The sequence below is a fragment of the Mangifera indica genome, chromosome 5 (genome assembly GCF_011075055.1).
Source record: "Mangifera indica cultivar Alphonso chromosome 5, CATAS_Mindica_2.1, whole genome shotgun sequence".
Classification (NCBI taxonomy): Eukaryota; Viridiplantae; Streptophyta; class Magnoliopsida; order Sapindales; family Anacardiaceae; genus Mangifera; species Mangifera indica.
Window position 1 is genome coordinate 16505254 of NC_058141.1, and position 25170 is coordinate 16530423.

The window sequence follows — 25170 nt, forward strand, 5'->3', positions numbered from 1 at the left end:
AAATCAATTTATACCTACAATTTACATCCAGTGCATATATTATTAATATATTTTTTGTCTATCACTGTTATATTAGTGAAGTGTTTCTTTCATTGGTTCACTGTCTTTCTCTCTCCTTTAGGGTTTTTAGATTTTCTCAATACACAGCATTGATTCTTGTTACAGGGCTATTGATACTCAGTTGTAATTTGATCTACACAAAACCATGCCTCGGTACGTCCTGTTAAGTTTTTGATGTTTCATTATCAACGATTTATATTTATCTAATCACCAATTCTTACGCATTTCCTTTTCATGGTGTTTCTACCGATTTTCAGGTATTACTGTGACTATTGCGACACATATTTGACCCACGATTCTGTAAGTGGCTTTAGTTTTCTACAAGTTTACTCTTAGAATTGAAGTTACTGAGCATGATTCAACTTATATGACGTTTGATTTTATAAAATTTGCTCTTGCCTTCATTCATACTACTTTTGTTGTGTGCATGTTTTGTCTTCGGATTTCTTCCAAGTTATCTAACTGGAAACATCCTACTAAACCGTTTATTCTTGCTATCTTCTTCAGCCATCTGTCAGAAAACAGCATAATGCAGGCTACAAACATAAGGTATTGTACAAATGCGTCCTATATCCTTGTGAATTGGGCCACTTTATTTTCTCCTAATTCTGTACTTTATTTCAGGCAAACGTGAGAAGCTACTATCAGCAGTTTGAGGAGCAACAAACCCAAAGTTTAATTGACCAGAGGATCAAGGAACATCTTGGCCAAACTGCTGCATACCAGGTTGGTGCTGCTTACAATCAGCATGTAATGGCTCAGAGGCCCCGCCCACCGGTTCTACCAACACCTGTTATGCCAATTCCTGGAGGCGCTCAGTTAAATCCAGCATTATTCCCTGGGGTGAGGCCTCCTGTTATACCAAGGCCAATACCTGGGCCACCAGGTAAAGTGGGACTACAACATATGTGACTCCTTGCCAAACTATGTAATAAGTGCATGTATTGATCCATATGAATATGCATTCTGCATGTGAGCATGTATATTTTATAACTTGATTGTTGGTTCCCACATCCTTGCTTATTGATCTGGCAGATGGCTTGTCACGGGCTGTTCCTGCTGTTGGTTGATGTCATTCTTTGGTAACATATTTTTTTAGTGATGGAGAACTTATAGATTTTCCCTGTATCAGTTTTAAACCATGTTTAACTCGATGTTAATAAATCATTTACTAATGCCAATTCTCCTTTCAAACTTAATCATTTTATTTAAGGAACTATTACTGTGGCACCAGTTTATAGGGTGTGGTTTTGCTTGAGTTATTAGATAGAGAGACCATTTGATAGGATTATTCAGTTTTTGCTGCTAGATATTTAGGTTATAAGTTTTCTCTTTTGATCTCCTTGTAAACCGCTAGTTTCCCTAAATGTACATCATTTGATAAATATTCTTTTATTTCCTATTTAAAAAAAATTAATTGGAAGTATCAGTGTAATCATTTGATTGGAATGTGATTGTTAGAAGGTTCATATGACATGCATTATGGTGGATTGCTCTGTCTATGGAAGTTTGGACCTGAACCTCTCTTTTTACTCTATCAACTGGTTTTTTTTCTTCCCTTTGTGTGCCAAAAACCAATGCCTGTTGACTTCCGTTTTTTAGATTTCAATGCTTTTGTTTTCTGTTAACCATCTTACAATGTATTTTCTGCATTTAATCTAATCATGTGCCAACAAGAATGCATGGATTTGAATCATTCTGATGGTGATAGCAGGTTATGTGTCTGCTCCAGGCATGCCACCAATGGTGGCTCCTCCTGTACCTGGTCAAGTGAATGGTCTTCCTAGATCTCCTGCTGTGCTTAACCCAACAGCAGTTCTTGGTAGTGCTGCACCACCTGCTTCATCTACTGGAGCTCCTACCATGGCTACACATTCACCGTATCAATCAAATTCATCTGTTCCAACGAGTGGAGGGTTTGATGGTTTCAATGCCAATGCCCAGCCTCCTGAGTCCAATCATTAGATGTTCCAAGCCAGCATGTTTTGCTTTTCTACCAAAATGAAGGATTTCTTGCAAGTATGCCTTATACATCAAATCTTTTGTGATTAATGATGTGTTATATCATCATTAGTGCAATGAAATCTATAAAAATTGATTATGAGGCAGTATGATAACAAATTTGGGAAATTTATATCAAATGAACAAATTCTGTTTTGTTTGGTCACACTTTTTTTTTTAAATATATGGAGACTCTATGCAATAACTTTTCCAAGAATTGTCCGCTGCATGAACTGTATCTTTGAAGTGGATGATTGACTGGGTACTAAACAGATCTGTTTAAATTATGCCAGGAACTTACCTTAGGCCCCTTACCTTGGATGTTGATTCTTCCACATTTCTTTTCTAATAAGATTGTAGGGTTTGACAAAAGTCCCTAATTTATACATTAGCAAAAATATAGAACGTTGAGAAACTCTTGGCAACCAAAAAAAAAAAAAAAAATTATAAGGCAATGTTTAAATGTTTTATAAATCAATATTCTTTAAAAGCTTCAAGTTCTGATTTCTGTTCTCTTGTTGCCTTTGAGGATTTAAGACAAATGAAAACACTTGTCTGATATTTGGCTTTTCCAGTTTTTTTTTTTTTTTTAAGTTTTTCTAATATTTGGAAACTATTTATATAATAGATGACACTGTTTTGTTGCAGGGAGTCATACTACTTACACTTCATGTTGTATGACTCAAGTTTCTGGATATGTTGTAATGTGCTCCCAGAGCTTGGTATGCAGCCCAAAAATGATTGTCAATTTTTGTCAACATTAATTAAATGCCATGGAACCCATGTAGTTCTGTTGAAAGGCTGTGAAAAATTTTCTATCCAATGTAATTTGATTTTAGTGGCAGAATATGAATTTAACTAGTTTGGCACTAATGCAAGTATATGGACTTTGGTCTGTTTCGTGTACCTATAGTTGATAATGTCTTACGGATGTGTATTATATGTTTATATTAAGCTAGCGAGGGGTAGAGATGGTTTCACTTGTGTATTAAAGCACTTCACCGTTGGTTGGCAAGTTTTGTAATTCATAGATTGTCTCGTTGTGATGTCAACATTTTTCACTCTTAAAACAAATTGAGAGTGAGAAAAAAGAGGCATCGTGTTCCCTTTTAATCTGTGTATAAATTCTAATAACAGGGAACCGACTTTGGGAGTTTTACATGGTAGTTGTACTACTGGTTCAACACCAACTAAAAGACGGAAAGGTTCTCCATACGGTGTTTCACATTTGCGCGTTCACAAACTTCCATTCAAGCACACATCTTTGTTCAACCTTGTTCTGGTTTGTTTCCTATTGACATGATTCTTGAAAAGCTGATGTCTGCAAAATATGTATTGAAAAACTAAATAAGTGTTTCACCTTCTCAACTCTATAAAAATAAACAGTTGATTCTTGCAAGGCAAGTTCTGACCTCTCAAATTCCAGTTTCTGTATTATTATCCCATTTAGTATTAGTTCTGGAGCATATGCCGCTACTCCTGTAGAAAGCGAAGCCTGAAATGTTTTACCATAACATTCAAGTAAATTATTTGAAGGTAAACGGGAATTGCATTACCTTTATCAAGGAGAGGAACACAGATTGCACGATCTTCTTCACAAGAAACAATGAATAGATTATCTTGGATGTTTGAAGCAGAAGCAGAAGCAGACATTTGACTTAGCTCCACCTCCACCACCTTGGTAGTGTGAACAGTATCCAACACATTAAAAGTGTTATATTTTCTCTACTAGATAAATAATAGCCATTGAGTTACAAATATTTGGCAGATGCACAAACCTGGCCATGAACTGCCTGGACCAAGCTACTTATCATTTCTTTAGGAGGTTTTATGTTTGGGGTAATGAATACTCTCTTACCCTGTTCATACCATCATATTCAGCCTCTCTAGTTTATAGTTGATTCATAATTAATCATAAGAACAACTCAAGTTTATACAATCACCTCTAAAAGTGGATGCTGGCTTGCTCGAGCAACCGAAACAGCCATGCTAAATCCAATTTCTTTTTCCTTTTTGGCATCCCTCAGGATGTAATTCTTCTCATCTATCAAACACCTTGCTTGACCGCAGCTCTCCAGCCATAAATGTGTCACCACTGGTTTACCAAGAGCAATGGATTCCAACATATTCCTTGTACGCACAAATCTATCTGCTATAAAGTGTGTGGCATCCATGGGACATGTTGCGGTGGAAATGCCAAGCCGTGCTGAGATCTGCTGAAATCCAAAGGAAATAATAGTAACAAGACATAAATTATATAGAAGCCGATCTTGCTTAGGATGGAAAAACAAAGGACTTAAAAAAAAAAGAAACCTTTTTCTGCTGCTTGATTACGTTGTCATCCAAATGCTGGCTAAACAAAACACGAACATGGGCCAAATCTTTTCGTCTTCTTAAATCCTTCCATGTGAAACCAGGTATTGATTCAGGGACACCTAATTTAATAAGCTCTTTCAGGAGGAAGGATTTGGGTAGCTTTTTATTAAATGATCTTTTGTGATATTTAATAGAAAAATGATTTGAAGCTGCCACATCCATAAGATAGGTACGGTTAGTGGTAGTATTTCCACAACTCTGGAGCTCAAGGTTCTTGTTTGGTGAAACACCAAACTCCTGGTTCTTTTCTGTACCATTGCTAAACAACCCAAAGTCCATGTCACTTACCTCTCTGAATCGTGTGAATGCCTTTTCTCCATCAGAGATTTCCTTTGATTCTCTGTGGTAAGTAGAGGATTTGTGATGATCTTCTGTAATTCTCTCACTTTTGGTACAATAATTTTTGCCTACATTTCTATCTACTGTTCCTAAAGGGATATAAATGTCATAGGCTTTTGAATGACTTCGCACTTTACGCAATGCTCTTTTCCCTTTGGGGTGGCTCCATGTATCTAATTTCATACAACTGGTTAAAGCACTTGATTCTTTGCAACTTCCCTCTTTTTTACTCAATTTGCTGTCTCTAGCTTCAGCTGATGATGAATCTGCATACAATTTAGGACATCTTTCTCTGCCGCTCACAACTTTTGTAGGATCGGCCGCTAATCTACTCTTCTTTCTTCTGTACTTAAGGATGCCAGCATCTTCCTTTTGTCCTGGATCTTCTGATTGATGATAGGTCCTTTTCAATATATCTCCAGCCAAAAAGGGACTAGTTTCTTGGTCAACACATGAAGAAGTCTTAAGCTCCTCTTCTACTTGTTCCTTGCTGGGTGATATAGGTTCAACTCTCCTAGGATCAGCCACTAATCTACTCCTCTTTCTTCTGTATTTAAGGAGGCCATCATCTGTCTTTCGTCCTAGATTATCTGATTGATGATAGGTCCTTTTCAAAGTTTCTCCAGCCATATATGGCCTAGTTTCCTGGTTAACATATGAAGTCTCACGCTCCTCTTTTGCCTGTACCTTGCTGAGTGAGATACGTTCAACTGAGATTGTTGAGCTCTTGTAAATTTCACCGTCATTGTTCCTACCCACAGATTCATCTTCTTCTCTTTGCAACACAGTGGTAGGTATTCCACTTGGATTTTCATAGGAGTTGGCATAATTCCTAGATTTAAATTGCTCCTCAATCAATGGCTTGCCCCCGATCATTTCAGTCATTACTGCCAACAGAGGACCCGGCTCCAGATGGTTAGACTTCTTGCCAGATTTTCTAGAAGTACGCTTTCCTCGTGTGGACTTTCTTTCACTGCCTATTAGATAGCAGCAATCAGTCTCGGGAAGAGAAGTTTTCTCTACACGACCTTTCCTTGTTATTAGACCTTCTAAAGGGTCGTCAGTGATGTTTGGTGGATGTTGGTAAACATCAGAAGCAATGCAGCCAGCGGATGGTCCATATGATAAGGCTTCCATGGCTTCAGCAGCTATTTGAGTGTTGAATCCTACGTCAAACATGTCTGGAGCATCCAAATCCTGCTCTGATGATTCTCCATGCACTTCCTCGTTGGTTCCCTGAACACAATTACTTTCTAGATTTAGTTTAGATACCTGTTCTACTCTACAAGTCTCCTTTGGATTGTGCTTTGCAAACCTTGAATCTGAATAAGTTGAAAAAGCTGTTTCCTTGCGAAGGTTCAAACTCTTTTTCTTCTCTTCAATCTTATTATCAGAGTAATTACCATCTTCACAATTAAGATGCCTAGGCTTGTGACGGCTTGTAACAGATCTCCGCCTAAAATGTCCAAATTCAATAGGGGTATCTCTCCTCTTGCTAAAAGCATCATCCTCTACTTGTTGATCATTATCAGCCCATTGAAAGGTTTCAAATTTTGCAATTGAGGCTGCTCTAAATTTCATTCTCTGCACCAAACATTGAGGTCCCTTTCTGCTTGCGAGACGGGGAGATTTCTCCTCGACAGTCTTTTTTATGTCAGGTCCAGTAGAGAATTCGAATTCCATGCTGTTAGATGACAGAAATTGATCCACAAACTTAAGAGCAATTGCTTGGGATGACTTTTCAGATTCTATATTACCACTTCCGCTAGTGAACAACTGAGGAAGCTCTTTTTGCTCATCACTCCTCCCTACATTAACTCCAAATCCTTTGCTCCCTTCAAGTAAATACATAGTAATTTTGAGTTCCAGCAGATTCATACTGATTTGTAGAATCAATAATCAAGTGTCACAAGGAAAAAAAAAGACCTTAAATTTATATATTTCTAGAAATTATCAATTTGCAAACTTTTCAAATTAAATCAATCAACACTGACCTATACTACGTCGTTGATGAGCACATGTTCCATAGATCTTCTGCAAGTTTAACGAGTTACCATCTGATAACCCCTTGGAAAGCCTCAACGTTTTGCTTGCACAAACACCTTCATCTTCACTATCAAGAACAACTTCCTTCTCATTCTCAGATATTGAATGGTGTCTCATATCCGCGTTACAATCAAAACCATCAACCACTTGAGTGTCAAAATTTAGTTTCTCCAACTGGGTCTCAACTAAGGGACCATCAAGAACCGTAGTATCCTCAAACTGCTGGTACTCATTTTCATTTCGACCTCCCATTTCATCTCCTAATTCTTAGTATTCAAAAAGAATATAGACATTAGATTAAACTTAAAAACTGATTTAGTACCAAAACAAATGAAGAAAATTACTAAATTGAAATAAAAATGAAATTACCGCGAGTCTCTAACTGAGATGATCGAGAGTGCGAGTACAATGGAAGAGTGTTGGTTCGGTCAACCATGGAAGAAATTTGAAATTCCGCCAAACTGATAAAAAATTTCTTTCGTATCAAAAACAGAAACAGTGATTTAAACTCATGAGAAAACCCAATTACAGTGCAGGAAGAATAGTGATTTATCGAATGAAATGAAGTTTTAAACATGGGTCACTAAAGTTTAAGGGGGAAAACGTTTCAGCTCATCATTTTGGAGGGAAATTCTCATTTTGCTAATTCATAAATATGAAACAGTGGGGCATTTCATTTGGATTAAAAGGAAAAAGGGAAAAAAATTGGGGCATTCCGAGAATTGAACTCGGGACCTCTCGCACCCTAAGCGAGAATCATACCACTAGACCAAATGCCCAGCCACGTATGTTTCTCTTTTTATTTTATATTAAAAGTATAAAATTGGTCAACGTTGTTAGAACATAATCTAAAGAAATTTATCTAATAATATTTGATTTGATTTGATTTTGAAGTGTTAGTTAGAGTTTGACACGTTACTCAGTGAGTAGTACGAGTTTTGATTGAACTCTAGCACATCATATTGCTTTTTAAGTAGCAAACACCAATGGAAATCTGTCCCCTAAACCCTACAAAATGGCGATGGTTTTTCTCTCTTCTTTGTGATTGCGTTTCGTTACTTCAACCAAAAAGGTAATATTAATCATATTGATCTTAATTCCTTTACTATATTTCATTCTGATATGAAGGCATTCATCGCCACCATTCCCATCTTACAAGATTTACATCTTTTCTTTGTTCTGATAAACTTACAATCTGAAGTTGATCAGAGATTTTCACACGTATATTTTCAACAAAAAAAAAAGTCGTTTTTAAACTAATTACAAATTTTTAATGAATATTCTGTGAATGTGTGTTGTAATGAATATTCTGTTCTTGCTTTGTGTTGTCAGAGGCTGAAATTTGATTAGTGAATCGGTGTTTATGATTTTTTATTTCGATTTTGTATAAATGTTTGAGTGAGATTTGGTGTTTAATTTTGGCCTCTGTAACATGAACACTTGCCATGCTTGCAAAAACTCATTTTCCGTCAATGATATCTTCTAATCTTTCAGAACCCTTCAATTTACATTGCTCTTATTCCTTCTCAATGGTATTAATATATACAGTTCACTCTATTCTGTTGTATTATGCTCAATAAAATCTCTTTCAAAATAATATTTGAATGCAATACATTCCTAGGAAATTGTCTGTTAGTTTTGTGTTTTTAGTGATTTGTTTTCTGGATGACAAAGTAGTTTTTTGCAGGATTGGATACAGTAAAATGGCAGAAGGAGGAGCACGACCCAGCTGGGCTGATCTTCCTACTGAACTAATAACATTAGTTGCTGATCGTTTAGGCATAATTGATCTTCTCAGGTTTCTCAGTGTCTGTAAGAGTTGGAATTATGCTGCTTCCAGATGTTCAGCTCAGATTGAATCCACGCATAATTATGAACCCTGGTTTCTTCTTTATGGTGAGGATTCACACTGCATTTTGCTTAGCGGATTAGAAAATAAGGAATCCCAAAAGAAGTACAACATCAATATCCCAGAATTGAATGGAGCAACATGCATTGCATCCAGGGATGGTTGGCTTCTTTTGCGGCAAGAAACCACAATTTTCTTCTTCTGCCCCTTCTCCCGCTCCAGAATAGACCTTCCTCAGTTTCCTGACTCAGAGCACCGTGATTATATTGGTGCATTTTCATCTCCTCCTACATCAAAAGATTGCATTGTCTGTGTTGTTGCCAAGAATGATAAATCTCAAGTAGAACTACGATTGCTTCATCGTGGGGCTAATGAATGGACTACGCACATATATACTTACTACAGAGACCATTTCGAAAAGATTAAAGCAGTAGCTTATGAGAATGATGAAAAAAATTTCCATATTTTCGATGATACATGTGGATTAATTGTGTTTTCTCCAGAAGATGGAAGTTGGAAAATATATCGTATAATTGATGAGCCAATTGATCAGTCATCTAATGCTGAAAAGATACCGTTTCATCTTAGCAGGGGGAGTTTCAAAATGAAGAGAATGAAGAAAAAGTTGGGGTTGGGGGAGGATGTATCAGTTGATACTTGCGGGACGGTGGTCTCATACCATGCTGATGATATGCATGACATGGTATTTTTCAATGAGAATATATCTCAACACTCTGAAACCCAAGGCCGGCGCCTTAAAGGAGCATGGATCGAACCCCGGTTCCATAAAATTTCCCAAGAAGTGAGTTGGCATCTCTGAGAAATTTGCTCTCTATCTTTGAATAATTGCGCTATTCATTCAGTTTTATTGCTGTTTTGAAGAATAATTAAGGTCATGGTTTAGTCAATTAAAAAATTACATAGTTTTCCTTGTCCTCCCATTCTGTACCTCCTCGGCTTATAATCTGCAGTTTCCATTGTAAGAATTTTATGGCTCACATGACATTAAGATTGTATTTTATCGGGTATAATAATATTTATTTGATAAAATAAATTAATATAATATTTTTGATACCAAAATTCTATCAATTAATATAATGGTAAAAAGAGGTAATTCTTTAAGATAAAAAAAAATAACTCTTTGTTAATAAAAAACATGTGACTTTTGATAAAAAGTCACGTAATTCTATAAATATGAGTTGATCCTCTCTCTACCTCTTACACAAATAGTTTTTACAACACTTACATTACAACATATTAATAGTAGCAATTTATATATAGAAAAACATTAAATTATTTTATTTATCATTAAGTCAAGAGGTCAAATAAGAAAAATCAACATCATCTATATTTTTTTATAAATTCTCTTTATGATTGGTACGTTATAAAATACAATAGAATCAATGTATATTTTTCTATCTTCATTTAATGTGAAAAATATAAAGTTTAAGATTTATAAACATGATAATTGTTTTTTTATGAATATAAGAATGACTTTGATTATGAACATAATTAATTTTTTTTTCTTTATACGTATAATAATGACTTACATTATAAGTATAATAGTTTAATATTTAATTGTTTCTTCATCTTAATGTAATTATGATTTACATTATTGATAATTTAATGTCATAAATGTAATTTTCATTTTTATGAATTATAGTTTAATGTTTAATTATTTCCAGGTTAAGATAATTATTAATACCTCACATCACCCTAATTAGGTATTGATAGATTTTGATTATCTTGTTTTAATCTTATTTCAATCGGAAGTATCTAAAAAGTCTTTTTGGTGGTGGGTGATGGAAGAGTGGTTGGTGATAATGGCGTTAGTACGTTTGTGTTTGATCACTAGTCAGTAATGGTGTGGACAGATGATTTGTAATTTTAATAATATATAAGGATAATGTTGTCTTGAAAATGAAAAAAATATTCAAAATGTAATTGCTTTAATTAAATAAGAAATAAAATCCAATCCCACCTCAACTATTTTACCAATTATTTTGCCAGATCCAGAAAACATCAGTCTAGAAGTTTATTTTAATTGTTAGAAAAGTCTCGTTGTTATTCCAATTGTTTTATACAATGAGTAATATTTCCAACATAATTTTTACTTATGATGTTATATATAAATAATAATATATTATAATATAATTAAATAATTAAATATTAAAAATAAAATAATTTTTAATTATATAATTATTTATATATATAATTATATTAAAAAATTATGTATATAATTTTATTATTTCAGAAATTATGAGGCAGTGTTTATTTTTTCGAAATCCAATAATTCCAACCTCTGACAAATGATTTTTGTTAATTATTCAATTGGTGGATGACATTTTTCTACTTAAAATTTGGTTGAAAATATTTTTCACCTCTAATCTACGTAACAGTTTTCACCTTATCAAAACTTAATGAAAAAAAATAATATAAAAATAAAATGATAATTTTATTATTTATTAATTTTAAAAATAATTTTTTTATTATATTCAAATATTTTAAATACAATAATATAACTTATAAAAATATATTTATATTTATTCAATTTTTTAAAATGTAATTATAATTTTTCAAATTATTAAGGTAAATTGATATTTTTAAATTTTAAAGAAGTTTAAAATTTCTAAAAAAGGCTCTAAATTTTTAAAAATTTATAATAGCCCCCTAAAAATCATGAAACCCCCTAATATTTAAAAATTATAATTCATCTTATAATATAGGATTATAAAACAAAAATACTTCTATCTATAAAAAGAAATAATAAAAATTAAAAGAAAAAAATTAAATGACTTTTTTATAATGTGAATATTTAAAAGACTATTTTTTTTTCACTTTTATTAATTTAGAGTAATATGATGAATTTGAAAAATAAAATATTAAGAATAAAATAGTAATTTTACTTTTTAATACTATTATTTTAGTTGCATAGTTTAATTTTGGGTGGAAAATTGTTATTTATAATAATTAAGGGTGAAAAAGTTATAAAGCTAAACCTTGGGTGGGAAAGTGTGATTCACTCTTATTCAAACAGTGCAAATACTAAGGAGTCTATCCCCCGTCATGCACAGAACACAAACATCGAACACAGTTCCCGTCATTGATATACTACTGGTATGTACAATAGTCTGAACCACTCTGAACATTTTGAATAGGCAAGCCATCAGAGTTTCCTCCAGCACTTAAGTTGCTATCTTACTACCAAGCTGGGGAGCATATTCATGGATTTGTTGCATTTACAAGTTTATACCACACTTACAGTGGAAATGGTGGGGAAATTTTTGCGAACAGATACCATCCTTGGCATAAGTGCACTAACAATCAGAACTGCTCCAGCACAAGGTTGCGCATGTAGACTTCTGGAGCTGCAAATGTTAAAAAAAGGATAAATGCTGTTACTACTGTTGATAGAAAAGACCAACAAAAAGTCTAATATTTGCTAGACAGAATGGAAGGAGACAGAAGGTTCCAGTCGGAGATTGATACCTAAGCCGCCAGTGAAGAGTCTAAATTGACCGAGGGCCTGCCTGATGAACATCTCAATCCCGCTCACCACACAGGCTCCAACGTCTTTAGCCTCCTGCAAGAGCCTTGTATTTCTAGGTGTATAGACCGCATCAAACACCAACTCGTATGCTTTTAAGGCATCCTAAACAAGTATAATAAGTGAAGGGTTTATTGATCCATATATGTACTGAAAGTTTATAATGAGAGAGAGAGAGAGAGAGAACCTTGGGAAGAGGACTTTCATTTGAATTTGGCTCCATTCCAATAGCAGAAGCATTTGCAAAAATCATGCCATTCTCTGGGTAGAATTTGTGTAAACATTCATATGGCAGTGCTTCCCCTGAAACTGCATGTGCGAGAGCTTGTGCTCTCTCTTTAACAGGAAAATGCAGGACTTAGACACAAGAAAACTATGTTGAGGTGGTTTAAATTAAACTAGACCACTTTGTAACTTGTCTTACCATAATTGCGGTTGAAAATAACAACCCGGGCCCCTTTGTTTTTGGCACCAAAAGCCAATGCTCTTCCTGCACCTCCTGCTCCAACCAGCACAAAAATTTTCCCAGCTAGGGGAGAAGTGTCTGATGCCACCCCTTTGCAAACTTGCCTTTCTGTTCATCCCGTGCAAATGAATGAGTTATTATCATTTTAATTTATTTCAAATTTAATGAAATGTCTTCTATTAACTGTTTCAGAACAGGCTCTATACCAGAGGTGAAGCCTTTAATCCTTTGCTTATGATATGACAATACGAAGTACATTTGCATCTTATCTCAATCAATTACCATAGGATTATAAGAAATAGAAATTCTCAGATGGCACCTCTTAGTGCATCCTCTATTGCAGAGATTGAAGCATCACAATCTGTGTTGTAACCTATCAGCTTCCCATCCATAGGCCTCCTTATGATTGTATTTACAGCTCCGATGGACTGAGCACAGTTAAAAGAAGAAATTATCACAATCTAGACTTGAAAGAGCACATTCAGGTTAAAAAACATAGAATTTATAATATAAATACGAGCTAACAGAGACAGACCTTAGCCAGTGGATGAACTTCATCACAGCATGCCATCGCTGCTTCCTTATGTGGAATACCAACACTACAAAATACGGCAATGAGTTAGAAAGAAGAGAAGCCAATTTCTGATCTCTTAATTAATTGTGTACCTGAAACCCGCGAAGTCAGTTGCTGTATAGGTTTTAAAAAACTCCTTGACATCATCAACCAGCATGGGAACATAAATTCCATTATATCTGGCATGTCTGAAGGCGTGATTGTGCAGAATGGGACCTTTACTATGGCCTACTGGATTTGAAACTAGCCCAAAAACTTTTGTGTCTGCCTTCAAATTTTCAACCTTATACACTTGTCTAAGGCTGGAAAGAGTAGGAAAGCCTGCAACGGATTTGCTTCCCAGAGATCCATAGACTAAAAACCCACCAAATTTTGGACCCAGCAGCTGGCTTATCAGACCTCGACTGCCCACTGCGATAGCTATTAATGGCACCTGAACATATGGTGCCCAGATGCCAAGTTAGTTGCATCGAAGAATAAACTAGACAATACAATTGATATAGCATTTTCAGTGCATCGAAGAATAAACTAGACAATACAATTGATATAGCATTTTCAGCTTGAAAATGATAATTAATTAGTCCAAGATATCCCTCAGTTACATTTTCCCAAACAACTGTTATGTATAATCATATATACCTGGCAAAGAGTAAGCATCTGAAAAATGGGTGGCAAATCATTGATAGAGTCCACGGCAATTTCAAGTTTGATAACATCTGCCCCGATTGACTGCATGCTTGCAATTAGATCACCAAGTTTCTCTGTTGAAGGTTTGCCGTCATTCACGTAGCTGGACACAATCACTTTGCTACGTGATCGATTGTATTTGTATTCGCCGATGCTCATTTCGGAAGCTACCTGCAATTAATTAAAGTTGAGATTTTTAACATAGCTTTTGCTCCAGCAAAATCACATTGACAATAAAATTAGACAAAGATCTTCAATGCAGAGCTCTAATATTGATTAAAGAGTTATAATTGACAAGTATTAACAATAATAATGACCCTCTGAATGATTAATTAATTGAATTACTGTGAAATTAGAGTGGAAGAATACCTCATAATCCATTTCCACAAATTCGGCCTCCAAGTCGAGAGCCCGCTTCAATACTTGGATGCAATTACTTTTGCACTCTCCGTGGGGTGAGTTGAACCTACACATAGTAATTGAATAATGTATTATATCGTATATCAAAATTTTAACTTTTTGTATCATATTTTATCAATGTATACTTCTTTTTATATATAAAATAAGAATAATTTTAATTCTCATAATAAAAAATATCATAAACACTATTAAAAATATAAAATTTTTCATACACTTATTATATCGTCACTTTCATAAAAATATGAATCAATTTATATTAATAATATGTATCGTATCATATAATATATATACTGTATCATATTAATTCAATTTATTTTGAAATTTATATGATTTTTTCTTACTATATTAATTTAATGATCTTTTTTTTTTTTCAAATAAAAATAGGCTAAAGGGCATATACCCACCCAAGGTTTACCTTTTCCCCAAATTTTTATTTGTTAATTTTCAAAAATCTAAATATCCATTGATCAATGGTTAAAATTAATAGTTTTAAGGGTAAAATTATCATTTAATTAACAGTGTTAAAAAAAACTAAAATTTTATCTCTTTTTCTATCCTAAACCCTAAAAAATTAACAATTTCTCTATCTAAAAGTTTAAAAAGTTATATTTTTCTCTTGTTAGAATTTTCAATTTTCTTTCTTTTTCTCCAACAACCGGAGCCAGCTGAGAGCCTCGTCAATCATCCTTTACTTGCCCGTCGATGACCTTGACTGAAGAAAGACTAAAAGATGGTGAACGGGCTGTCGATTCATCTGTTGGTGCCCTTCATAGATGCACTTGACTATTTGTTAGTTTGTCGTCTTTCGATCTTTCTTCGATCAAGGTCATCAACAACAAATAGAGGATGAATTGATGAGGCTCTCGATCAATTCCAATCACCAAAGAAGAAAGGAGAAAATTGAAAACCTTAATAGGTGAAAATATAATTTTTTAAACTTTTAAGTAAAAAAAATTATTATTTTTTAACAGTTAAAATGAAAAAAAAAAAAAAATTTTAAAATTAATAGATTTATTTAATTTTAACCGTTGATAGCTAAATATTTAAATTTTTAAAAATTAATAAATAAACATTTGGAAAAAAGAATAAACGGTAGGTGGAAATAAGTCCTTTAGCCTAAAAAAATAAAACGACACTTTTACAACATGTCTATTAAAGATGGAACATTTTTAATCAGGTGCCAGGCTTTCTAAATAATTGAATGGAACTTTGAAAAGTAGTGGGCAAAATCTACTGTGAGGTTTAATCTGAATTATAGTTGATAACTTATCATAGTGTATAAGTCCTGCGTGTCTGTTGGCTCAGCATCGCTTCCCTCTGAGAATAACTTATCTGCCAACCCACCCTAGTACTTTCTCCTTGTTACCTTTTTTTTTTTTCATGGGTTTTACCTTCATTCCACAGTGTGTCTCATAATATTATTTAGAAGGTCCTTAAATGAAAACTTTAGCCCAGCTTTATTTAAAACTTAACTAATTGAACACATACACATCTATGGTCTAATCCTGGTATGCGAATTTAAATGACAAATAAACTTGAGATGGGTCATTGAAGATATATAACAAGGAAGAAGTGGAAGAGAAAAAGAAGATGGAAGAATATTGATTAATAATGGTGTAAAGAATATTTTACCTGTAGGAAAAAATAGCAGGGAGAGCTTTTCGGTTGATGAGGTAGTCAACCTGAGAAATGTTAGTAAAATTCATGGAATCGAAGCAAAATTCTACAATATTTGCACCTTCAGCCTTTGCTTGGTCCATGGAAGTTAACATTTCTTCCATTGTTTTGCATTCTAGTTGTGTGCACAGTAAGACATGGTTATGGTCGACTGCCACCATTTTCAGAGGGAGAGACACACAGAGCAAAAGATGGGTATGGTTTTATATTAGCTGAAAAAGCTCTTTATATCAACCATTCTTACAATTTTTCAACTTGTTTTGAATGAAAGATGACCCCATGAGACATTGCTTCTGGTCCACGCCGCAAGTAGGACAGCAGAGGGGCCTATTATTCCAATAATTGTATTGAGTATTGACAACTGACATGATGTAATTCACATTATTTTATATGCAAACAACATGATATGATTCATCTGCAACAAATTTTCTCACTTAACTCAGGCGGGACCAATTCACCTAATACCTAACGCCATATAAATAGATAGAACTACGTCCACTGAGTTCAGATTTTGTTATTAAAGTAGGACCGATACCATAAATCACGTGAACCCACTCCAACAGACCCACAAATTTTCTCAATTAAATCTAAGTACGACTTTTAGGCAGCGTAAAACGCTATTTCCTATGATTAAAACATGAATGTTGCCATGTAATTGATTACATGTCATGTCAACTAGGATCCACAATTCATAAATGCTAGAGGCAGGGGCCAGCAAGCACTGCGTTAGCATGTGAAATTATGAAACAATGGGGATAGTAAATGACCACTCTAAACTTTCATGTGCAGTTCCTAGTTTGTCACAAATGGTATTGAAAAAGCGATGTCCCTTTCATCTTAGCCTATAGGTTTCAACACTTCAGGTGATCACCGCTAAATTATTCAATCAGGACAACCAGCAGGCTAAAAGATTCTCAATTTAATTGGGATATTAATCCCCACAAATACAACATCATAGATGATACAGTTTCAAAAAGGATTTCATCACTGCTAAGAAGATTGCAGAATACAGTGATCACAATCAGTTTGATCACAAGGAAAGTCTCTCAACATGCCCCCAAAAACTACCGAACTATCTCAAGAGAACAAAAACTTGCCAGAGTCTTTCAAGTAGGGCTGGATTCGAAGCGAATTTATTCAAGCTCGATCATGAGCCCGAAATAATGAACACGAACACGAACCTGAGTATGAGCTAGGAAGTAAAATCAAAAACAAACCCAAGTCTGAACCTAAACTAGAGCTATGCTCGGCTCGCAAGTCAAACACGACTCCCTTGAACCATTAACAAACGCCGTCATTTCTAGCCCTACCTAAAAATAGGTTGGAATCAAAGCGAGTTTGCTCGGGGCTTGAAACGAGATTAGCTCAGACGAGCTCAGGAGAACGAGCACGAACCCGATCACAAATATGTGATTGAGTGAGCTTTGCAAGCCTAAACCGAACCCAAGCTAAGTCCAGTCCAAAAGGAGTTGGATCATATTCGGGCTTGGTTCAGCTTGTTTCCAGCCTTATTTACAGGTCCAATTCACCAACATAAAACTAACTTTAACATCTGTTAAAGTTCAAAATCATTATATTTTCTCATCATTCACCAGTCAGATCTCAATCCATAATCTTTAAAGAAAGTTTCTAATGTGCTCAGGAAATAATGCTGTATAAGAGATCTCAGCATGCTGAGCAAGTATTGGCACTTCAATACAGTAGCCTATGATGAAAATGGCTTACCATTGTTAAATAAACCAAATTTCTTGCTAACATGTAACTAAAGGTGCCTCTATCTAATCACTTCAATGTATGTTGCATTCATTACAGATTTGCGATGTACGAAAAGATAATACAAATACAGGTCCATGGTTTAGATGAAGACTTAGCATACAGAACTTTAAGAATAAGATAATTTCATATATTCAACTTCTTCCATGCCAATACACTTATTGTTCTTAATATTACCATTAACATGGTACTGAGGATGATTTATAAAGTTGAGATATTACACCAGAGATCTCAATATCAAACTGTCATGAAGGGTATAAGAGTGCACCCTGCCATACATAACTAAAGGAATATTAACAACCGAAGGAGCAGGATGCAGTAATAAATCTAGACAGTTACTTGAAAACATTGGACCAAATTAAAAGACTAGGCCTGCTCTATGCGTTGGACTATCAAGTTGACAGCTGCATTTGCTGATGAGAATGCACCATGAAAGCTTTCCTGATAGGAAATAGATTCCAATTCATGTGCCATCTTCAACAAAATCTCACCTACATCTGTTTGTTTCTCTAACAAAGATTCATAATATGAGCGAGCAGCAACCTTGCTAATCTCCACATTGGTTGGCTCGGGGCAGTACTCATCATCCAACCATTTGTGCAGTGTAACCCTAAGCCACTCTGATTCCTGCACACCCACTATTAGTGTGACCATGATTGAACACTACATATACATTTTATTTTCCAACCACAAATTCCTAAATACGAATGGTTACATAATTAGCAATCTCCAGTAACGCTATGAATGGTTACTCAATTAATTCATGTTTCCTTCCAATTAAACGAGAGCTAGGTGGCACTGAGCCTGTAACATTGAATTAGAGGCAACCCAAAGAAATAGAAAACATCTGCAGTAAAGAAATTAACTGAAAATACAAAAGAAGAAAGAAAGAAACCTCTAAAGCTTTGGAAGGGAGCAGCCAATGGTGTGGCACCCTAAGTTCTGGAACCGGGGAATCTGGGAGTGGGTGTTCTTCACTGGATGGTGGAATTGAAGAAATTCGAGGAGGTGTAATGGTGGGTAAACGCAAAGATGGTTTTAACGGAAATTTCGGTACAGAGGAGTCGGCGAAAGGACTAGGAGGATTGATTATTGGGGTTGACTTTGGGATGATGGCAGCGGATGCCCAAGACAAAACTAGAGATTCCATGGTTGGAGTTGTTGAAAATAATTGGATTTCTAGGAGGGTAATTGAGATTTCTTGGTGGAATGGAATCTGATCAGATATAATTTTGGATCAGCAGCAGAGAGTTTGACGACAAAAAATTGGACACTAGCGTTAGTGTTTCACCGGTTTTTGGTAATTCTTATATCAAATTAATCAATATTTTTTTGGGTGACCAGTCGAATGGTTTATCACTTAGACTCTGTTATAATTGTATTAACCTCTTAAAACATTGTTAATTTAATTAATTTTCCTAAATAATGAATGATAAAGGTTTAGGCTTTTCACTTAAAACAATATTTTAATAATCGAATTCGAATTAGATTTCACCCGAATTCAATGGGTGACACTAAGAAAACAATATTATTTTATATCACAAATTCATTTGTGATTTGATTATCACTAGTGAAAAAATCTAATATAGCTAACATCATAGTGGCTCAATCAAATTAAATGATTTATTTAATCTCGAACAAACTAATTTGATCAATCAATTTAATCCAATTTTCAGAATCATGACTTAAAATCTTGATTAGATCGGTTATTACATAACTGAGATAAACACCCAAATATAAGGGTCAGTTTATTGAAAGAAACATGTTTATTTAGTTGTCTGATAGGACATCAAGCACACTAACTGTTTTGACCTATTAAAACTTGCACACAATTGCCTCCTAAGCACACACCAAATATGCATCAGAATTTTAGGTTCATATAAAATTCACTGATACATGCAAATGTGCGCAATTGACCTCAATTGCTATGAAGGAGGTGATGGATTTGGTGAGCTTGCATTCGGCTTCTCGATGTCTTCCTTCGGGCATATCAATATTCGTCGTACCGCACACAGAAATTCCCTGCGCTTACAACACCACATTAGCAGATCAATATCCAACCACATGTACAATAATACTATGCTCATGTTTTGCTACTTAACTGCCATGGGTAATCTCCAGCAACCATCATGTCCCCTTCATGATCCATGTAGGTAACATGCCACCCGCTGCTTCCATCAATCAGACTTCCCTTGAAATCAAACTTCCTGTCAAGCTCACGAAGGAGTTCCTCATACCCATCATATTGGGTGAGATCTACTGATCTTCCAACTTCAGTTCCATACTTGAGAACCTGTAACTTAAGCACAAAGGATTTTTTCGATTACTATATAAAGAAGAAAAAATCCTGCAGCATAGACTCGCCGCAAAGATGCATAAAAAAGCACAGTACTTTGGTGCAACTCCTGAAAGAAGAGCAATTCTTGCATTGCATTTCTGAAGGGTAGCCAAATACACTCTTAGATAGGTCTGAAACCTGGGCAGTTTCAGAAACACTTGACTGAGACGTCGGAGGGATAGAACCATGACTTTCAAGCTCAGAGGAATCGGCAACTTGTGGTGAAGGGAGCTCCAGTGAACTATTGAATAAATTGACTCCAAAAAGCATGTATCTGCCGCTACCATTTGGTTGGGCAAGTGGGGTTCTATTTTCATCCTTTAGTTCCAAAGCCCTATCCTGAGAGTCGGAGTTAAGAGAGTTGACATCAGGAACTGACAGGTTTTTGCTTAACATGGCACTGTCATGAGCTCCATGAGGTGCGAACATTGCAGGCCGATGATTAGGAAGACCCGAACTTACTATTCTTCCACCGGGACTCGACTCTGCACTGTTGGGACGCCCATAAAATGGATAAAGCATCGGACTTTGCAGCTTATTCTCTGGCCCTAATTGCATGAGCATGTGAACCCAATTTAGATTTGGTGGGGGATCAAAATATGTTAACAATGGTGGTTTTAGTGCACCCAGTTGCATAACACCTGTGACCCTGTTTTCTTGACCTTGCGAGACCCCTAAATGAATTTGAGGTTGCTCAGTTTAACTTTGCAAAAAAAAAAAAAAGGGCTTCTTGTAAAAGAGAGGGACATATTAGCTCAGGACTGCTGACCATTACTAAGAAAGGAAACGAATCCAGGTGATGTTGCTTCAGTAGAACGCAACCTCTTTATGCGGGATGGAACAGAGGCAGGCTTCCTGTTAGTGCTTTCTATCATCGGCTGAATGTTCCAAGGTGAAACCCTTTCTGGCCAGGCTAATATATCTGATTTGACATCCCATATTACCTAAGATGTTTGAATAACAAGAATAAGCAGAAAAATAGTGAAATAACCAAGTGATTTTTTATCAACATCTAGAATGGCAAACAAGAATCGCTTACCTTGAGACACCTCCATTCAGAATTAGGCCACCTAATTTGATCAATATCTCCAATGCCAACAACAGTGCCAAAAATTCTGGGTTTAGGAAGTCACTATGTTAGTTCGGAGAAGCAAGAAAGACGCTTATTTGATCATTGCCCTTAGAGACAAGTCATAAAAGCCTGAGGATTTTGCTACAAATTATAATGTTGTATCTTCCACAGGTAAATGCAAGAACTTAAAATGAATTTAATGGTAACAGTGAGAGCCTGAGGGTTAAAAGGGTTGACTTGCACCTCTTTTCTGCACATTCTTCATCTTCAATTGTCATTCCAAATCTTGTCACAACAGAATAGTTCATTTGAACAGACCTCCAGTATCGATCAAAAGGTACAATGAATTCAGCAGGGCTTGACCTGCAAAAGTTGAATCAACAACATCTTGCTTGAATTTAGTAATATGATTGCAGGACACTGGATCTTCTATAATTATTTATTTTCTATTTTTTTACTGCACCGAGAACCATCTCCAACTTACCAAGGACGGTAGTAGACAGTAAACATCGTCCCAGTACAAATTGCATGAAAAGCACTGGCAAGTATCCCATGCTGCATACAAGGGCCTGATATGACTGACGTTAGCATACTGTTCCGTTGTTTGCGGCGAACACCGACACGAAGTTCCCCATTTTCACCTCTGAATGCAATATAATCATTATTGTTAGTCTCCATGATATGCAAATAAAAAGAGAGTTCTATCCGTGAGGAGGGAGGGAGAGAGAACCTAAGGAAGATGCATGCATCTCCAGTGACAAGCTTCTTTGAGGCCACAAACATACTCCAACCACTGGTAAGCAAATGTCGCTTTGGCTGACCTACATTTATTGCAGCAAAATAAATGCGAAGTTGCAATAAATATATGTTATTTCAAGGGAACATCGACATTTGTTCTTACAGTGCAATGAACAACTAAAAGTAATGGTTCTATGAAAAATCCCAGGAAAGGTGTTTTAATTTATTGAAGGTAAGGTTTAAGTACCACGGTATATATGCCGAAAGTGCCATTCATGCCCATGAAGGTCCTTTGCAACCAGTTCCTGTGCTGGGGGGTCCTTACTCATGTCCTGTAACATAGACCATGTGTTAATGAACTGGGGCTTAGCCAAATCATTTAAATAATACAAGTGATCCCAGATAGGAAAAAGACTTTGATGTAGGATTTTACAAGTACAGAACACAGGCAAGATACCAAGGAATTGTTTGTTGTTTTCCATTTCTATCTTATAATTAGTGGACACAGAAACAAACAAGAGAAGCCTAATGAGCCTAAGCTACTTTCCGATGCATAGGAGGATACAAACCAAGGGTGGAAGGCACTCATCAGCAGATTGCTTTGGAACAGAGAATCCACCATGTGTGCTGGTGTCAGAGGGAGTGAGTTTCTTGCTAAAGGAGCACACATTAACTTTTGACGGTGAAGGCAGAGAAGTTGCATCTTCCAAGCTTGGCTCATCTTCCTGAATAGAACCATCACACATGCATATGTAACATGTAGGAACCGACATGTACACAAGCATTTGGGAACAAAATACAAATGAGTCATTTCAAGTGAAATTTGGTACAGTTATTCAAATGAACATTTACATAACAAAAGTTATTATTGCTTTCAGAAAATTGTGAGATTCATCTGAGGCGGCATTAATTTCTATATATTGAATATAACCTTCATTTGATCCCCAAGAAACAAAAATAAAGATACCGCTCAACAGTCAAAACAGTAATGAGTAATGAGACCTTTCAAACTTCAAAACTGATTACCTCTGGCTTCGGAAGCAAAGTAATTTGAGCAAACACCTCATCTGTACCAGTTTCAGCCTGCGATACAACAACAAACCATCAAGAAAACCACGAATATATATATATATATATATATATAATAAATTTTTTAAAAAAAAAGGAGAGAGAAGAAGAATGTACCTTCAGTTGAACATGGACAACTTCACAGAGAATCTTGGGAGGGACATTGTAAATGGGCATTTCCATTTTACCATCTTCGCCCATGTATGCCTCAACCTGTAACAGATTTGAAAATCATATATATTGAGACCAAATGCCAAAAATAAAATAAATAAATAAAATGTTTCAACATTCTAGACCACTTAATACAACAAGAAAACCAATTATCTCATTATATTGGTTTCATTCAAATTAATCTTAAAAAGAAAATTTTCAACAGAGCAAGATACAGGGAAGAATAGAAACTGTTACCTGTTCAATGTGACCTTGCAGAAAATAGTAAACTTTGTCCCCAGCACGTGGAACATAATCAAGTGGACCCGCGCATGCACGCCAATGTTCTGTGTATAGCTCGTCTTTCCCACCTGGAATCATCACATTTTTTGACAAACGGCGAATTCGTAGCCCAATTTTACAGATGATAAATCAATTATAAAAGACGAATTGGTTCTATATTTGACTTTCTGCACGGTGTTAGGTTGGATGCCCATATGATAACACTGCTTCAATTCGTAAACAAGAACCAAATATGGAGTTTTTATTAGTGATTCTAATGAAGAAGGTGTTCATTACCTACGTCTTATGTATAGTTTATTTTCTTTTTTATAAGAAAACTAAATAAAATGAGAGTGGAATTGGTTCATAACATAACATCACCAACAAGTTCAGACAGAAAAACGAAAAGAAAAATTGATAGACGAAGAAAATAAAAAGGCGTTTATACCTTGGCTGAAGTTGGAAGGCAAAGCATAGTCCATATGTTTTCTGTTCTGAGCAGCCACCTTATTAGTTCTTAATCCTTTCCCTTTTCCGCCCACACCACCCATCTCTCTCTAGTTCTCAAAACAATGTGAATAAAGAGAAGAAGAAAATAAGGAACACACAAAAAGGAAATACAAAGTAAGCTAGGTTTAAATAAGAGAAAGAGAGAGATGGGTGAATAAATATGAGGAGGCAAAAAGCGACAGAAGACTCCTCCAGAATCAGGCGTTTCCTGTCAATTTAGAGATATATTTTCATTAATTCACTTCACCCTCCACCTCTTTTCCTTCCCTTGGTGTGTAGCTAGCGTGATTGTTTCTATATATATTTTGTTGGTACACGTACTAGCTGGTAACGTTTATTAAGTGTGTTGTGGGGCAGACAATGCCGGGGATCGATCAGTTTGATATGCCACTGTACACCTGATGCATTTCTGATTTGTCTCTGGTCTCTTTCCCTCTTCTTCTCCGTACTCTTCTTTCTCTTTTTCTCTGCTTGCTGGCTGGCTGGCTGGTGGCGATGTTTGCTACTTTGCAACGATATCTTCTATGCACTAGTTTAATGTCGTCATGCAAATCCTGACATATGCATCATCCTAGGCTTTCTCTATTCTCCCTATGGTCTTCTCCGCCTATTTGGGCTTTCTTTATATATAGTATTTGGAGAGAAACAAAATGTCACTGACACAGCAACCTGCCAAGTTGAAGTTTGATTTTATTTTGAGTTAATTCGGTTGATAAATATTATGAGTAAAGTTTGTTGGGCTTCGATTACTTACCTAAAATTGTCATTATTTAATAAATTTGAAGAGGAATCTGAAACAGATTTCTTTTAATTCACTCATTTGTCATTAATTAAAGTTGGTTGCTGCATGGTGCGTTCTTCCCGTAAGACAGGCGGCTCATCTTTGCTGTTCAACATCACTGATAAGCCAGTGGTAAATTACTATGAATCTGACAAGGTTTAAGGCGTCCGACCGTCTTACAACAAACAGGTGAAGACGAGACGAGGCGGAGAGAAAGTCCATAAGATGGCACGTGGTCATGGCTCTCGTAATACTTGTCCGTTGAAGATGTTGGGATGGAAGCGTTACTTTTCTTTGTTTTGGTGTGTACAAAAAAGTCTGGGTAATTATGGGGGTTTTGTGGGTGATCTAAGGATTCTTTAATTAGTTTGCTTTCGTTGTTTTTGTTTGTTTTATCCCACCCGCACTCCCATAGC

At 35.5% G+C, this 25170-nt stretch overlaps 6 protein-coding genes and 1 non-coding gene across 11 annotated transcripts; 2 read left to right on the plus strand and 5 right to left on the minus strand.

The window, feature by feature from the left end:
- The first annotated feature begins 55 nt into the window (after positions 1 to 55).
- LOC123217684 (U1 small nuclear ribonucleoprotein C-like) lies at positions 56 to 3465 on the plus strand. 4 transcript variants are annotated; one of them, XR_006502518.1, is made up of 6 exons: positions 56 to 213; positions 318 to 360; positions 568 to 609; positions 685 to 946; positions 1775 to 2079; positions 3199 to 3465. XR_006502518.1 is itself a non-coding variant. In XM_044638784.1 (5 exons), exons 1-5 carry the CDS (start codon positions 206 to 208, stop codon positions 2023 to 2025), a joined length of 606 nt encoding a protein of 201 aa, XP_044494719.1. In that variant the 5' UTR covers positions 56 to 205; the 3' UTR covers positions 2026 to 2278. The 4 variants fall into 4 exon arrangements, 2 of the variants coding, with proteins under 2 accessions (XP_044494719.1, XP_044494720.1); XR_006502517.1 differs by lacking the exon at positions 3199 to 3465 and adding an exon at positions 2710 to 2934; XM_044638784.1 differs by lacking the exon at positions 3199 to 3465 and having other exon boundaries at positions 1775 to 2278.
- LOC123217683 lies at positions 3043 to 7584 on the minus strand. The gene is made up of 8 exons (XM_044638782.1): positions 7192 to 7584; positions 6771 to 7088; positions 4375 to 6611; positions 4005 to 4274; positions 3840 to 3920; positions 3618 to 3738; positions 3474 to 3540; positions 3043 to 3382 (listed from the first exon to the last, which is right to left on the minus strand). Exons 1-8 carry the CDS (start codon positions 7397 to 7399, stop codon positions 3298 to 3300), a joined length of 3387 nt encoding a protein of 1128 aa, XP_044494717.1. The 5' UTR covers positions 7400 to 7584; the 3' UTR covers positions 3043 to 3297.
- TRNAP-AGG lies at positions 7530 to 7601 on the minus strand. Its single transcript has one exon. It is a non-coding gene; the product is annotated as a tRNA-Pro (tRNA).
- Positions 7602 to 7754: 153 nt separating this feature from the next.
- LOC123216032 (F-box protein At4g00893-like) lies at positions 7755 to 9734 on the plus strand. Its single transcript, XM_044636384.1, has 2 exons — positions 7755 to 7894; positions 8510 to 9734. Exons 1-2 carry the CDS (start codon positions 7809 to 7811, stop codon positions 9489 to 9491), a joined length of 1068 nt encoding a protein of 355 aa, XP_044492319.1. The 5' UTR covers positions 7755 to 7808; the 3' UTR covers positions 9492 to 9734.
- Positions 9735 to 11671: 1937 nt separating this feature from the next.
- Positions 11672 to 16249, minus strand: LOC123215655 (bifunctional 3-dehydroquinate dehydratase/shikimate dehydrogenase, chloroplastic-like). The gene is made up of 10 exons (XM_044635850.1): positions 15998 to 16249; positions 14315 to 14411; positions 13898 to 14116; positions 13351 to 13691; positions 13220 to 13283; positions 13004 to 13112; positions 12643 to 12792; positions 12406 to 12554; positions 12161 to 12323; positions 11672 to 12039 (listed from the first exon to the last, which is right to left on the minus strand). The coding sequence occupies exons 1-10, from the start codon at positions 16201 to 16203 to the stop codon at positions 11996 to 11998; spliced, it is 1542 nt and encodes a 513-aa protein (XP_044491785.1). The 5' UTR covers positions 16204 to 16249; the 3' UTR covers positions 11672 to 11995.
- Positions 16250 to 17923: 1674 nt separating this feature from the next.
- Positions 17924 to 19111, minus strand: LOC123215909. Its single transcript, XM_044636206.1, has 2 exons — positions 18711 to 19111; positions 17924 to 18442 (listed from the first exon to the last, which is right to left on the minus strand). Exons 1-2 carry the CDS (start codon positions 18963 to 18965, stop codon positions 18182 to 18184), a joined length of 516 nt encoding a protein of 171 aa, XP_044492141.1. The 5' UTR covers positions 18966 to 19111; the 3' UTR covers positions 17924 to 18181.
- Positions 19112 to 19533: 422 nt separating this feature from the next.
- LOC123216252 (auxin response factor 2-like) lies at positions 19534 to 24642 on the minus strand. 2 transcript variants are annotated; one of them, XM_044636654.1, is made up of 14 exons: positions 23912 to 24642; positions 23440 to 23552; positions 23149 to 23244; positions 22990 to 23046; positions 22533 to 22688; positions 22211 to 22295; positions 21956 to 22046; positions 21710 to 21868; positions 21469 to 21588; positions 21193 to 21268; positions 20923 to 21097; positions 20208 to 20827; positions 19918 to 20114; positions 19534 to 19837 (listed from the first exon to the last, which is right to left on the minus strand). In XM_044636654.1, the coding sequence occupies exons 1-14, from the start codon at positions 24012 to 24014 to the stop codon at positions 19741 to 19743; spliced, it is 2145 nt and encodes a 714-aa protein (XP_044492589.1). In that variant the 5' UTR covers positions 24015 to 24642; the 3' UTR covers positions 19534 to 19740. The 2 variants fall into 2 exon arrangements, with proteins under 2 accessions (XP_044492589.1, XP_044492590.1); XM_044636655.1 differs by having other exon boundaries at positions 19918 to 20108; positions 23912 to 24641.
- Positions 24643 to 25170: the final 528 nt, after the last annotated feature.